At 40.1% G+C, this 15,431-nt stretch overlaps 1 protein-coding gene across 7 annotated transcripts in view; it reads right to left on the reverse strand.

Moving 5' to 3' along the window:
* Positions 1-2,788: 2,788 nt before the first annotated feature.
* picalma (phosphatidylinositol binding clathrin assembly protein a) overlaps positions 2,789-15,431 on the reverse strand; it is a 47,127-nt gene continuing 34,484 nt past the window's right edge. For 5 of the 7 annotated variants that reach the window (XM_061086360.1, XM_061086358.1, XM_061086357.1 and 2 more), the window contains exons 14-20: positions 12,105-12,215; positions 10,312-10,410; positions 10,020-10,050; positions 9,840-9,939; positions 6,513-6,572; positions 5,804-5,905; positions 2,789-4,231 (exon numbers count right to left, since the gene is read on the reverse strand). In XM_061086360.1, coding sequence (XP_060942343.1) covers positions 4,217-4,231; positions 5,804-5,905; positions 6,513-6,572; positions 9,840-9,939; positions 10,020-10,050; positions 10,312-10,410; positions 12,105-12,215 — 518 coding nt within the window. In that variant the 3' untranslated portion in view covers positions 2,789-4,216. The other 2 variants (XM_061086362.1, XM_061086361.1) reach the window with 2 other exon arrangements.

A 15,431-nucleotide genomic window follows, 5' to 3' on the forward strand; every position in this document is an offset into this window, starting at 1 on the left:
TGATAGTAATTATACCAATATAAAAGCAGTATATAGTAATAATGGCATTAACAGTATATATAATAATAATAGTAATAGTGATATAATAATAGTAATTATAACATGTACACATGTATAAATATGTGTATATAGACTTATGTATACAAAGAATATACAGAGAGTATGATATATTTTATCATTTCCAGTGTGATATGGGGGGGAGGGAATAAAAGGGGCTGGGGTTGACTGATAGCCAGGCTAGTGCCATAAAGGCACATGGGTGTGTGGAAATATGGGTTGGTGACTGGTGATGACTGGCAAAGTTAATGTGCCTCATCTGTTATTGAGCCAATTTAGTTTTTAGATAGCTCATATTTGCCTATTTTTTCAAGAACCGTTTTGTTTTACTAATTCCTACTGGATATTCAATCACATGGTCTAATGTTGGACTACTTTATTCTGGCGCTTTCTTTCTGTGACTCGTTTAGGCCTACTTGGCCTGGCCTTCTTTTAATTGGCCTTATTTTGCATTGACTTGTTTTCATGTGCAAGCCTTCAATAAATATAATAAAAGTAATTAACAGTTTACACTTGTGTTATTTATAGGAAATGTGTTTTGTTGGCACCTAGTCTATTTTGTTGCATTTCTAATTTATAAATGTAGGCTACTTGCATGGATAGGAAAATGTAACGTTTTTAGAGGGTAACTGTCTCCTTCTTTGGGCTATGTAATTTTAGGCCTCATTGTGAGGCTATTTTGGTGCCGATGCAATTTCTTATTGATGTGTAGGCCTTCATGAATAATTTCAAATAACCTACCTATCCATGTGTTGAGTCAGTGTTTGGCCTTTTCAGTCCGAAAGTGTAATCCGGCCCCCTGAGGTCTTGCTTGAAAAAATCTGGCCCTAACCCTATTTTGCTGATCGCTCCCAATTCGTTCAAATCAATGATGAGTCATCGGTGCGCACCAAAGTTAACCATGGTGTCCCACAGGGGTCTGTGCTCGGCCCAATTTTATTCTCATTATATATGCTTCCACTAGGAAACATTATCAGCAGTGGTAAATTTCCACTGCTATGCGGATGACACCCAGTTATATTTGTCAATAAAACCTGATCAAAGTAATCAATTAACTAAACTTCGAGCATGTCTCAAGGACATAAAAACCTGGATGACCCGGAATTTTCTCTTATTAAACTCAGATAAAACAGAGGTTATAATACTCGGCCCTAAACACCTTAGAGATACATTATCTAATGATATAGCTGCGCTAGATGACATTGCCCTTGCTTCCAATGACACAGTCAGGAACTTGGGAGTGATCTTCGATCCTGATTTGTCCTTTAATAGTCACTTAAAAGTAATTTCTAGGACCGCGTTTTTCCACTTGCGTAATATCTCAAAAATCAGACATGTCCTTTCGCAAAAAGATGCAGAAAAACTAGTCCACGCCTTTGTTACATCGAGACTGGACTACTGTAATTCACTATTATCAGGCTCCAGCAGCAAGTCGTTAAAGACTCTGCAGCTGGTCCAAAATGCCGCAGCACGTGTCCTGACGAGAACTAAGAAAAGAGAGCACATTTCTCCAGTATTAGCATCGCTACACTGGCTTCCTGTTAAATCTAGAATAGAATTTAAAATTCTCCTCCTCACCTTCAAGGCCCTTAATGATATGGCACCTCTTTACCTTAAAGAGATGTTAGTTCCATATCAACCTACTAGAGCACTCCGATACCAGAACTCAGGTTTACTTGTTGTCCCTAAAGTCTCTAAAAGTAGAGTAGGAGCCAGAGCTTTTAGCCATCAAGCCCCACTCCTGTGGAATAATCTCTCACTTTCAGTTAGGGAAGCAGACACGCTCTGTTCGTTTAAAAGTAGACTCAAAACCTTCCTTTTTGATAAAGCTTATAGTTAGAGCTAATTAGTGCGATGTTCCAAAATTGATTAAATGGCAAAAACCCCTGATGATGCTAAGACGCACAGGGAATTTATGACACAAGACACACGGAGCTTCTCTTTCCTGCTTCTCCTTCCTTTTCTCCATATTTATCACATCAAGATAATTCTTATCTGATCAGTACATGTTACTAACCTGACCCCTTTCGCGGAGTTTCTGTGCCTTAGCGCCCGCGGATGCAGGGCCACAGCTGTGGCCGCACCATGGATTATGATTGTGGATCGCGCGTCAGAGGTCGCAATGGTGGATCCAGTTCAGTGGATTCTGTATCGTGCCAGCTGATCGTCGTTGTAATGGAGGATCCTTTGTCGCGTTGGCATCGGATGATGAGGGACCACGACCGAGGCGGCAGCTGATAATGGATTCTAACAGGCGGCGGTGGACAATGACTGTGGATTATAGTGGATCCCATCCTGATGCTGGATCGTGGTCTTGCTGGCTGCTGGCCAGAGACTGTGATTGCAGCGGGACTGCCTGACACATAGTATTGAAAAATGTTTACCCTCATCGATGCTGCTAAAAATCCTGATGATGTTTTCTTACACCTGACATCTATTGCACTTCTGTCCGTCCTGAGAGAGAGATCCCTCACATGTGGCTCTCTCTGAGGTTTCTACATATTTTTACCTGTGAAAAGGGTTTTTAGTAGTTTTTCCTTACTCTTGTTGAGGGTTAAGGACAGAGGATGTCACACAATGTTAAAGCCCTATGAGACGAATTGTTATTTGTGAATGTGGGCTATACAAATAAAACTTGATTGATTGATTGATTGAATTAATCAGGTCTTATAAATACATATGGCAAACAAATAAATATTTTTTCTCTTTTAATAAATAAGTACAGAGGTAATGGATTGTGGAAGCTTGCAATTTATTTGGAAACAACAAAACAAAAATCAAACAAAATATAATCTGCAGGGACAATGCAACAAATATGCTCAGTTAATGGATTAGGGGCCACTTTCATGTTCAGGCCATCTTTCATATCCACACCCCACCCCTCGTCTGCAGGATCAGTTTTATATACACAAAGCACCGATCAACAGTGCTCCATTCTCCTAGTGTTTCACTGGACCTTAGTGGCCCCAACCCCACCTCTACCCCATCCCCCACAGTGCCCGAAGCACCCAGGTGCTGGCCTATGAAAACATGATCTAACCATGAAAGCGACCCAGCACATTCAGGCCGAAGAAAGGGGGCAGCCAGGAGCTTTGTTAAATGGAAGACTAAATGACATGCCAAAAGCATCAAAAGCAGAAACAGCAACTCTTCTCCAATGCAATGCTGCCTCCATCGTACAATGTAGTGCTTCTGCTGATGTGAAACATGTTGTCCAATTCATAGAAATTGATGTCATAGATTAGCATATTTGATGGTGTTAATGAATAATTACTTTGAAACTGATCCCCAGTGTTGACACCCGAGCCACAGATAACTGTACAAGGCATCATGCAAGTACAGAGAATATTTAGTGCCCCAGCAGCAAAACGTGTCAATTTTTTTTAAACTTTATATTAACTTTTTTTTTGTTTTTTAAAAATTGTCTCAATCACTCAAAATCCAATTCAACAATCAATCATACCTATGTATAAACCTGAAGACCTTCCACATGAGGCAGGTCAATTACTGGTTACATTTACATTTTGTTTGATAATGTCATCCTCTCGATAGGTAATCATAAATAAATACAAACAATATACAAGGAATGTCTACTGCAAACAATACATACAAAGAACACAAAAGAAAAAAAAAGTGTGGTATAAACTGGATTTTGCAATTTGAGGAAGTTTGGGGTAAATAATCATGATCAAAAGGAGGCAACTTTCCAGCCTCGCCTGGAGAAAGAGGAACGAAAACAGTAAGAGACAACTCAAAAATGTTTTTTGTGTCTGTTTGTGTGCAAACGCAACAACCCTCTTTTCTTTTTTCCATGTACACAAACGGTGATGTCAGAAGTCCCTCCCTTTAGGTGTTGAGTTTCTCTTAGTCCAGGATACAGTATGGTCTGATCCCTGTTCACATGAGTCCACATGATTTGAATGGCAGCACACGCTCCCTCCTCCTCCTTCTCCTCCACTGTGACTTAGACATGACGAGATGGGCACGATGTCCAGTGAGCGAGCTGGAGCCACTCTGAGTCACCGTGATGTTATTCAGTCTTATTTGGGTCTTTCCTTCTCAGAGAGGTGAGTTCAGTAGGAGCAAACTGCAGGTTCGCTCCGATACTTGACTTTGTTGTGAATCATCTTCAGATGGGAAAGACTCCCCCCATCTCAGGTTACATAAACTGCATCTGGGAATATACAAATCAACAGTGTTACCTCTTTTCTTGGGATGAAGAAGACAGTTGCAGGCTCAGTAATACAAAGCCAGTATGCAGACTTCTAATGCCCCCCGTTCTCTCTCTATGCATAGAAATACATCAACAAAAATCCTCCAACAAGACAAATAAAGATGGTGTGTGAAGCTTGTATTGCAAAATTAGAGCTGAAGTCCTATTCACAAGAGACTTGTTTTTTCACTGAGCTATCTATCAGTGACCCTCTGTATTTTCGGTCTGTGACGACTGGAGGGATAAGATGTGTCTGTAATCACATCTGATGAATCACATCAACATCATTGAGTTTGTACCAGAAAATAAATCAGACATTCTGTTTCTGTCCTGTTGTTGGATAATTGTAAGTATTTCCCTTGTATATGTCCCAGACATGCCCAAAATGAATCCTACATGAGACCACAAGTGCAATTCTCAAATTTCAGTCTCTTGCAGAACAAAGAAACTGACTCAATCAGTCCTGATTCGACAAAGGCGTAAACAGAGTGAGCAAAGCAGCCAGCTAGGAGTCCAGTGAGGGGGCATCTCATGGGGAAGTGATGACACTGGCTCCAAATTCTGCCATTTCACAGCCATTTCTGCTCAGACAAGGCAGAAACAAACATGCAGTTCGTGGACAATGGAGTTGCAATCAAACACACAGAAGACGAGCTGTACCTAAAGATGCTCTATAAAAAATTCTGTAGAAAGAGCTGTGCAAAGGGGTCCTTCCCTGGAGCTCTGAGGGGACTGAGACTGGAGGGACTAGAGGTTGTGGGGGACTGAGCCACAGAGGTCGTCAGAGGAGGGGGTGAGAGCAGAACAGGAGAGACATGATAAGAGAAGAAAAGCTACGCTACATGTCTACAAGCACAGAATTCTGGAAATGGATGTCAAAGAACAATCACAGACCTCGTATCAGACCATAAACAGTAGTGAGAGGTGGATACAGAAAAGGCAACAAGCAATGCCCATTATTAATCTATTAATTCCAAAATATTAAAATTATTCTAATCTCTTAACAGCTTAAAATTTGGGAAAATAATAGTTCACATGCTTCATGTACATCACTAGTTCACTCTGTTTATTGAACTTTGTTGAAATATCTTAATATGGTTTAAAAAAAACTATTGTAGAATATTCCCTCTTTTTCTATTCAAAGTTTTGGCTGAAGTTATTTATGCTGAAATTGAAAATGTGCATAAAAACAGGAGGAATGAAACAAAAGTAAACATTGTGATACAGTCTGTTTTATCATAAGGGAAAACTGTATTCATTCATTTTTGTGACGTGTGAATGTCATGTTTAGCAGCCAACTTTGCAATCTGACATTTAAAAGCTTTGACACACGCAACATAATTCAATCCCATTTCATAGAAAAATGACTAGCACTTTTAGTTACACACTTCTGATTTCAATTGATTGATTTGAATTTAATTAAGCATAAATATTAGTGTTAATCCAAGGCAGAAAAAGAGTAAGTAAACCACAGCCTGCATCACTAAGCTGTAACATGAGGAGGGAGTGGGAGGGTAGAAGTAGTTCAGTTACCTGAGCACCTGGGTTGGGGCCGAAGGGGTTGGCCGGCCTCATCACAGGCTGGTTGTACATCATAGTGGGCTGTGTCATCATCATGGAGCCCATGTGAGGAGGCTGGAGGGGAACGAAAACATTCAACTCTGTGGGCTAAATAATACATAAACCTAAAATCCTAAAACAAGTTTAGTTGGCTACAGAAGCGTGTGTGTGTGAACTCCTCTCTACACACTGACAGGCTTAACACCTTTCGGGGCTGTTTGGGTTTAACTGTAGATTAGTACTGTACTGGAGCTGGGAAATGCATAATGTAAATGAGTGTAATCACAATTATAGAAAGACCAAGGTGTGAATGAGTGAGTAACGACAGCCATTTTCATGTCCTGTGGAGGAACTCCTAAGAATTTGGTCCAGACTCTCCCCCCAGTTTTTCCTTTTACATAAGCACTAAACAGTGGAGGGGGGGCAGCTCCCAGTGTGTTCTCACATCAACTCCTCTGGAGTTTCTGAGGACTATACTTTATACCAGCGGGGCAGGTTGAGAAAGTCTGCTGAAACATGGCCTTCACACATACACCTCCCCTGGAGAAACTCTGGAGCATGCAAAGCAGCTTATGAGAGCAAGTGAGTGTGTGAATATGAGAGAGAGAAAGGGGTGCGTTTGTGTGTGTGTTTGACAGGAAGTGTCTCAGTCCTACTGAGCACACAGTCCCAGCTGACTTACCATTGCATATGCCATCATGCCTGTCGGTGTGGTTGCAGGGTAGGCCATGACAGATGGAGCCTGAGGTGACAAAAAAAAACACAAAAACAAGTTGACTTCTACAGAAATAGGACACAACGAAGCCTCCACTCACACCCGTAACAAATCTATCCAGGAATATGTCATAAGGAAATAATTCGTTCAATACCAGTTTCATATTAGATCCCAACTGGTCTCCAAGGAGAGCAGTCACATGACAAAGCTGACAAAGCTTTGTCAGGAACTTGTGCTTTTCATTGCTTTATTCTAAACTCTGTTTGCCTGCACAGCTTTGACAGTAAAGCAAGAATGCAGCTTGAATGAGTGAGTGAAGGAAGTTGTAGTCTTAACAGAATCTTAAACACAATTTACTAACGAAATCAAAACACTTTCTGACAACATAAAAGCAGTTTGAAGCATTATTACCATCTACTGCAAAACGTAAAAATATTCTTATAATCTTTTTATAATAAGCTGCCTTAGTATTATTAGAAATGAGTATAGACATTCATGTTCAGTGATCATCCCAAAAACATCACAATGGAAAAAGGCTGAAAAAAAACATTTATGAAAAGACAGCATTAATACGACGTAAAGTAGATTTCTTTTTCAAAATCAGAGAACGATACATTTTTTAAAGCGCCCCATTAGTCCAGGTAAAGTAACTCATTTTGGGGTTCTACCCCTGCCAGGTACTACCAAGCCAGGCGGGTTTCAGGTTAGAGGCCAGTCTAAAAGCAGCTTTGCCATCATCCATTGGCAGTGGGATGATTGGATGAAGATTGGGCCGATGTATTTGTCATACATATGAATGGTGTTTCTGCCTATGCAAATTAGGACATTCAATAAGTGTGGAGCTCATGTGCATATTCAAATTCATTTCAAAAGAAACTTGTTATACAAAAAGATACTTTTCATGTATACTTTTACGATGTGAAGTTTTATTGTAGTATGAGTAAAGGAAAAAATTAAGCCTATTTGAGTGTATTTTGGGCATATTCGATTAGTGTATAGCTAATATGCATATTTAAATTTATTTTCAAAGAAACTTGTTACACAAACATTTTTACTTTTCATGGGTACTTTCATTGTGTAAAGTTTCATTTTGATAGGAGTAAAGGAAAAAAATAGCCCCATTGGGGTGTATTGTTGCCTGGCCATATTTACACACATCTCGGATTGATGAGAATTTAACATTTTTCCCCCATCTAGGATTTCTTAGAACTTTTAGTATGTTGTTCTGGACACCTCATAGTTAGAAGTAAAGGAAAGCACAAAGCAGAGTGTGTTGTGTCCTGGAGGTAGAAGCTGGTAACTGGCAGGTGCAGGGCTCCTTATGGAAAGAGATTAGAGAGGGAAAAGAGTGAGTGGAGAGTCTTTCTTTGAGCAGCCCCTGCTTGTGATAACAGCCCCTGCAGTGATAACAAACCCAGATCTGTCTAACGCCCAGCCCTCTCGGGAAGGAGGATACGTTTCATTAACTATTCAGTCATTGGCGAGGGAGGCACAAGTGAGTCAGACATGACACTGGTGCCAAAATTGGTGCTTTCATCAGAGACTGTGCTTTTTTCATTGCACAGAGAGAGCGCTCCTTCAGAATTCCTCCTTGCTCACAATGTTTGGTTTGTTTCAGGAGCATCTCACTCAGCAGTACTCAGACGCTCAATAACATAATTAGGCTTCTCTTTGCATCATAGACAGACGCTGTGTGCATCTGCTTCTTACTGTATCACTAACTCTGTCTTAGACAAACCTCTTTTGATCATTATTTAACATTTGGTCGATAAGCCATGTGCGCTTCCTGTGTGATTACAAGCACTGGGACTAATAATGAGAGGTTGGACTGTTGGATTATCTTCAGGAACCTTTCTTTTGAACAGTTTACCAGACATTGACAAAAATGATAATTTCATGATTTCCTCCTCTGGAGCCAAGTATGCACGTGGATCACTGAGGACATTTAGGCTAAAACCATGTAGGTTAAACATTTTAGAGTCGAGTTTCAGGACCCTTGGATGACACCACGGGAGCAGTGTGGAGGCACTTTATGTTTTTTTCTTTTTTACATTTGAATAAGTGGTCACCATTTACTCCAATTGTTTTGGATTTGGCTGCAACGCTGTTTACCCCTGAGACTCCAAAAGCGTTACGTGGACTAAAACAATTAAGGGTTTAAGCTCAATCTATCATCACTTGGTGACTAACCACCTGGCTGAGAAAATGTTGAAACAGTGGTTAATTGTTTCCTCTGTCTCAATGAAGTTTTGCTTGGTCTAAAATGAAGGCCAGACATAAAGACCTTAAATCCACATTAAAAAAACAAATAATCGGTAAATAGGATTTACCTTGTTGCTAACAAAACATGTAAAAAATCTTTATCAACTAATAGATAAGTGCATGTAAATCCATTTTCATGCCGACTTATTTGATTCTGGCCTGCTGGGGGACTAGTGTCACTGGTTGTTATTGCTTTGGGAGGTTGACAACAGTTGCTCTTGACCTATGTTCCCACTGTTCTTTGCCCCACTGGGAGCAGTCCTATCACTAGTTCCAGGTATTCTTGGTGAGATGCAACACAGCAGCTTGTTTGCAACATAGCAAAGAGGAATGAGTAAAGCAGTGTGTTTCGAAAAGCATCACAAGGAATTAATATAGTATATACAGTTCATATTCTGATTGAGAATACCCTGAATGTGTGCTTTGCTGTTGCTATGCATTTGACTGTGTAATGTAGTTGAATATGTGTTGGTGAGTTACTTTTTGCAACCATCAGTAACTTTTGTATTTTGAACATCACATAAGCTATTTTAGTAGGGCAGAAAGACCAAGATGTCATTCGGCCCAACCTCTTTCCAATTTCAAGCAGCAAGTGGTTGGATGGTGTGGAACAGAAAGAGCAGACAGCAGCAGCTGAGTCCTTCCTTGGAGTCACACCGTCCTCCAGGAATCACCAAGTTTTGATCAGCAAGGTGGAGCTGCTCCCCCTCACCCTGTGCTCCATTCTGTTTACCTCAAACTGCAAGTGGGGCTCGTATTTGATCATTAAAATGAATATGTGAATAAAGATTCTTGACTCAGCTAGAGAACACTTGCCTCTAATCCTCGCTTTTCAAATATCGACAATATTGTCTTACTGGCTCCTAAAAGATTTAAGATAAAATGATGCTCCACACAGGTAATCGAATTAATTTTGGATGAGGCTCTATCAGTTCTTATTACTTTCAGATTCAAATAAATTTGAATAATTTGCTTCGTGTCCAGCACGGGGGGAATAAATCCCGACAGACAGAGACATGTGATAGGACCTACCATGGTTGCAGGGTTCCAGGTGGTGGAAGGTGCTGACTTGGGTTGCCAGTTGCTTCCACCTGTCAGCTTCCTCTCACCAGGCTGACTCCAGTGAAGATCACTACAGAGATAAGGTGTAAGTATTAGTCGTGATTAGCTGTGTCAGGGATATGGAGTTAAATATTTCTCCAGTTTACTCACTTCTTTGCAGTGCCGTTGTTCATTCCTAGATCTGAAGAAGCCAGAAAGAAATTGATTAAGGCACAACCATGACAACAACACACTTGAGTTAAACAAACATTACAAAATGCAATGCAATTTTTTAAAATCTTTTAATTTATAATTTTTAGTTAATTTCCATGCTATAATTTTGCAAATTATACAGTTCTCATTAACTGTTTGGTAGAAGTGTCATTTGTTCAAATAATCTGTTAACTTTGAATTGATTATATTAAGCAAATTATGAGGTCATAGTCATAAAAAGTGAACTTACTGCCGACAAGATTGGCCAGTGAGGAGTCCAGGTCATTGGACACAAGTCTGTTGGGTTGTTGGCCATTCAGGGTCATGCTCTGATTGGGTGAGGATGTCACTGTGGGTTTGAGGATGCCGCCTACAACATTGTAATCAAAGGGGGGGTAGGGGAGGGAAGGGGTAAAAGATTGAGGGGCCCAGAACAGGTGAAGTAACAATACAACAGACAATAACACATAGAGACAAACACGTGACAGTACATACAATGTACACACACACACAGACACACAAAGAGAGAGGGAGGGAGAGAGAAGGTTGTTTAGTGTTGATGAGGCAGTTAACAAGGCTCACAGAAAAAACACACACATGAAACAGAGACTGTGTGAGAGGAATGTGTGTGGAGTCCACTCACCCAGTCATGCATACGCCATGCAAAAAGCCAAGAACCCAGGGCGTGGGTTTAACACCAGGATAAGGAAAAAGAGAAAAACAATATATGAGATTGTGACCGACTAAGAAACAAGTGAAGGCTTCAGAGACCCAGTGCTCAATGTTGCATTCATAAACAAAAATACATGGAGGCAAAGGGTAAACAGCTGATAACCTCAATCACAAACCTGGTGCTGTTGGTGACATCATTAATCCAAATGAAGACATTGCTAATCAATCTCAACCAATGTTATTGAGCAGACACATTTAATAATGCACAATGTGTTGAGTTGAGGCTATTACTGACTGCTGGTGTTTCCAGTAATGGGCTGATTTGTTAGTTATTACACTTGCATCTATTTAACAAATCGAATTAACAATTCACTTATCTTGTAATAGTTTACACAGCAGAATACAATCTTTTAATCTAAACTATTTAAACAGCAGTGACGGATTTAGTCTGATGTCTGAAAATGGGTGTGAACCAAGTCCATCCGATAAATATAGCACTCATGTAATAATGTACTGATGACCATCAGGTGTCATCAATGGAGAGTAAATAAATCAAATGATTTTTATAGCCACAGAAAACAAGACACAATTAAAATATTTTACGTATCTGTGCATGCCAATTAACATTCTGATGAGACAGCACAAGCACATGACACACGGGGAGATATAGACAACATATATCCTTATGTACTTGAGAGGATACTTCAGAAAGATCACATTTACATCCCTTAGGATTTTGCAGTGCAATGCAGTGAAAATATCTACTTTGTTCTGAGCATTTTCTTGAAGAAGGAATGCCTGGATCGGTGAAAACAAATCGCAATTAAAAACTTCTGTGTTTGACTTCCGTGTAAAAATGTGTTCATACACATCTCAGTGGGATGATAGGAAAGTTTTCTTCAATTAAACCATCTTTTCATTAGGTTATTTTCAATCAGATTGAAAAAGTTTTAGTTCATTCTTTTTTTTCCCATGGACTTTTATGGAAGCACTTGTAACCTTGTTGAGATAAGTACTAGACAAATAAAGTTATTATTTTTTGTTTGTCCATATGACAGAAGACTAATGACGAGCCATTGGCAGAAAAGTAGCTGGTGACCTAGAAAATTGTCTGTCATATCAAGGAAAAGCACTTTCATAGTCTGATGAGGCATGAATGTTTGGATGGAATACGCTCATTACATTTATAGTCCACACAATCACACACACTGACAACAACTCAAAGTCCGGCAATTTGATTTGTATAGCCTCAACATGAGACAAAGAATTAGTCCCAAAATAGTGCAAACTGCAGCAGGAGTTTTGATGAGGTCTGCTGACTCCCAAAGGGAAATGGGTAGAGAAGGTGTCAGTGTGTGTAGGATAACTTACCAGAAGAATCCAGGTTGTTAGCATTAGTGTTGTTGCCAAATACTGAGTCAAAGTCGACGTTAAGGCCTCGAGAGTTTTGTGGCTGCTGTGGTGTTGGGGAGGCTGTAAACCCTAGTGAGGCCAAAAAGAAAATTAACCGGCAGATACTGACATCACAACACCATTGTTCCTCTCAGGACAAGACAAACACATGGAGATTAAAAAAACTCACAAAATACTTTGCCTTGTAAAGCTGTTCACTTGCCCTTGTAGATACAAAGTGAGCATGCCAGGTGTTATCATTGGAAACCCATCCTGACCAGTGCCGTGTTTTGATTTCTTTGCAGATTATGGTTGACTTTGTCTTTAAATTAATTTTCATTAGTTGAGGCCAACAACCAGTGAAATGCTGTGACGCATGTCAGAACTTCCATGTGTATTGTTTCTATGGAAGCCATGTTTGCTGGTCATGACATTGTACAAAGTGTCCGGATGCAGTTCCACTTCACAGGATCCACTCTATTAAATAATTAACAAACACTGCAGTTTGGAAACACGTTGAACAAAGCTGAACAGTAAGTCAGGCAAAGAAAGTCATCAGTGACTTTTGATAACTGATTCATTGTACCTTTCCAACAATCATACCAAACATTCTCTGAGTGGGTTTGACCAAAAACGACTTATTTTCTATCATTTAATAAAAGATATTGAGATAGATCTGCAGATAAATCTACAATAAAAGTAATTGTTTATTGCAGTTCTACAGAACACACCACCAAAATCTGACATTTACCATCAGTGTTTCTCAATGAAACTCCACTATGCTGAGAAAAACTTGATGTCACTGGATCCATTTCCCCAAATGAAATACACGACCCAACGTACGGTACACTGGATTTCTGAGATCCAGATTCTGAAATCAACCTAGGTGTACCTACCTCTGAATAGACCAGCTACAGCAGGGGGCTCAGATTGGAAGAGGGTGGTGTAAGGGCTTGGCCCACAGAAGGAGTCTGACATACAGAAACAAGAGCAGGCAGGCCGAGAACCAGACAGAGAGAGAAGCAGGAGGAAAAGGAGAGATTATGAAGATATGAGACCAGAAACAAACAGCAAGCAAGCCAAGCCACAATGGGAATGGCTGTTTTACAGAGGAAAAACAAAGATCAGGATTTGCAGGACAAAAGCAGAGGAAGCCAGCACTCATCACAGGGCTAGACTAAATACAAAACAAAACTAACTGCAGCGGACAACCACAAACACAATGCAGGCTCACACTGCTCTTAGATGTTTTAGGAAGTACGGAGGCAGGAGGGCAGCATGTTCAAGAGGAACGCTTAGGTTTTAACTTGGAGACGCCATTACAACTCACAAATGCTACTTAACATTTTTAGGACCTGCATGTCAGCAACGTAGCAGCCAAACAGTTTCCACCATAGTACCTGTATTAAATGTCTCTATCTGCACACCAGTTTCAAGATCAGATGTCAGCGAAGAGCTGGAGTCAAAAAAAGGAGTGTAATGATCTGGAGAAAACCGGAAAAGGCTACCGATGAAGATGGACATTCATGCAACAAAGAGTTTCGGACTTTGAAATACAGAGACAGAGAGTAAATAGGAAATTAAACAGCCTTAATTAAACAATGTTAGGAGATGAGATAAGCATGAGGAACTTGGCCTGATTGTTGAAGGAAGCAAATATTTGGAGCAGGGCAGCATGCCAGATCTTTGATGAATCTGGGAAGTGTCAAGAAACAGTTTGTTCCGACCAAATGACCCGAAACAACTTCAGGCATTTCCTCTATTTATTTCCCTACTGCTCATAAACTGCATACTCCAACTCATAGTGAAAGCACCTTCAGTAAATAATCAACTAGGAGTTCTTCGTGCCTTGTTACATCAGTACAACACATTATTTTGTGTGTAAGAAAGAGATGCAGCAAAATAATCCCACCGAACACTTCATGACTAGGTGTCCGAGAGGACAGACTGCCAGCGTCCGAGGACGTCGTGGACGGGCGGACAGCATCGACAACAGGTATTGTGATGAAAGGGTTTGAGTTTGGAGTAGATTCCCCCACAGCTTCTGCAGCATAATTAAAAGGATCTGAGTGGGTAGAGGGGGAGAAAGAGAGGAAAAGAAACAAAGAGGGAACAGAGAGATCACGATGGAGATGTGAGAAAAGTAAACAAAAGGTCTATGCAAGATGACATGAAGGGGGGCGATGCCAGTGATGCAGGTGAGGATATCTAATATGGCATTAGAGATATTAAAGATGGGCTGATAACATATCACCACTGTTATTAACCCATATTTCAGGTCTGACTACCTGCATTATCAAGCAGTCGACAGGGTAAGGCTCTTTATTGTCAGAGGGCTCAGGGTCCAGCACACAAGCTCACATCTGGGCTCATAATAAAACTACCGGTACTGTGTCTAGTGTCAGTGTTTAAAATGTGTGTCAACTTGTGAAGGCCTGCATAACCTGTATTGTTACAAAATAGGTAAACACAAACAAGGAGAAGGCATCCATTTATGGTAACACAAACAGATAGTGTCATTAAGCATGCATTCATTAATAAGCTTTCAAATTGACTCATATTACCTTGGTCTACAATGAACGGGTCAGTCTATGAAAAACTGCAAAGTGCATTAATTATTTTTTTGGAAAAGCTTTGTCCAATCAAACCAATAACCAATGTTGCTTGACATGAACTAGCATGGACTCAGTTACCTGTCTGAAACTAGATGGCTTCATCAGCTCACTAATAGCCTGAATTACAGACAAACACTGCTGATATGGGTCTCTAGTACATTATTTACATACCTTTTGATATGTGACTCAAGTGAAAGGCACACATTACAAAGCGATATGAGATAAACTTTCAACTGCAACCAGGAACTAAGCTCGGGCTGCTACTATGACAGCATTTTCAAAGTTGGGTGTGGGGGTGACTTCACACTTCATCATATCTTAGCTACACTTCTGTGCATAACTCTATTTTACCAAAAACCCATGTCTGTGCGATGTGAGAACATTAGATTTCCATGAAAATCAACATAACACTCTAGTACGTTTCTCATGTCATATACAAACAAACATACATCTACTTTTTCTTAAAGGTACATTAATATGATACTATATATTGTTGTTTATTGCATTACTTTCAGCCCTATTTGTCTATGTACAGAAAAAACTCAATGCATGATGTATAGATTTTAAACAATCTTGGTGAGAATATTACTTAAGAGGGTAACTACAGCTGTTTAACTTATGGAGCTGATCAGTCAAACGTCAAGGTAAAAAAAACATGGTCCAAAAGGAACATTTCCCAAGATATCTCCAC

Source organism: Limanda limanda, chromosome 14 (genome assembly GCF_963576545.1).
Source record: "Limanda limanda chromosome 14, fLimLim1.1, whole genome shotgun sequence".
Taxonomy (NCBI): Eukaryota; Metazoa; Chordata; class Actinopteri; order Pleuronectiformes; family Pleuronectidae; genus Limanda; species Limanda limanda.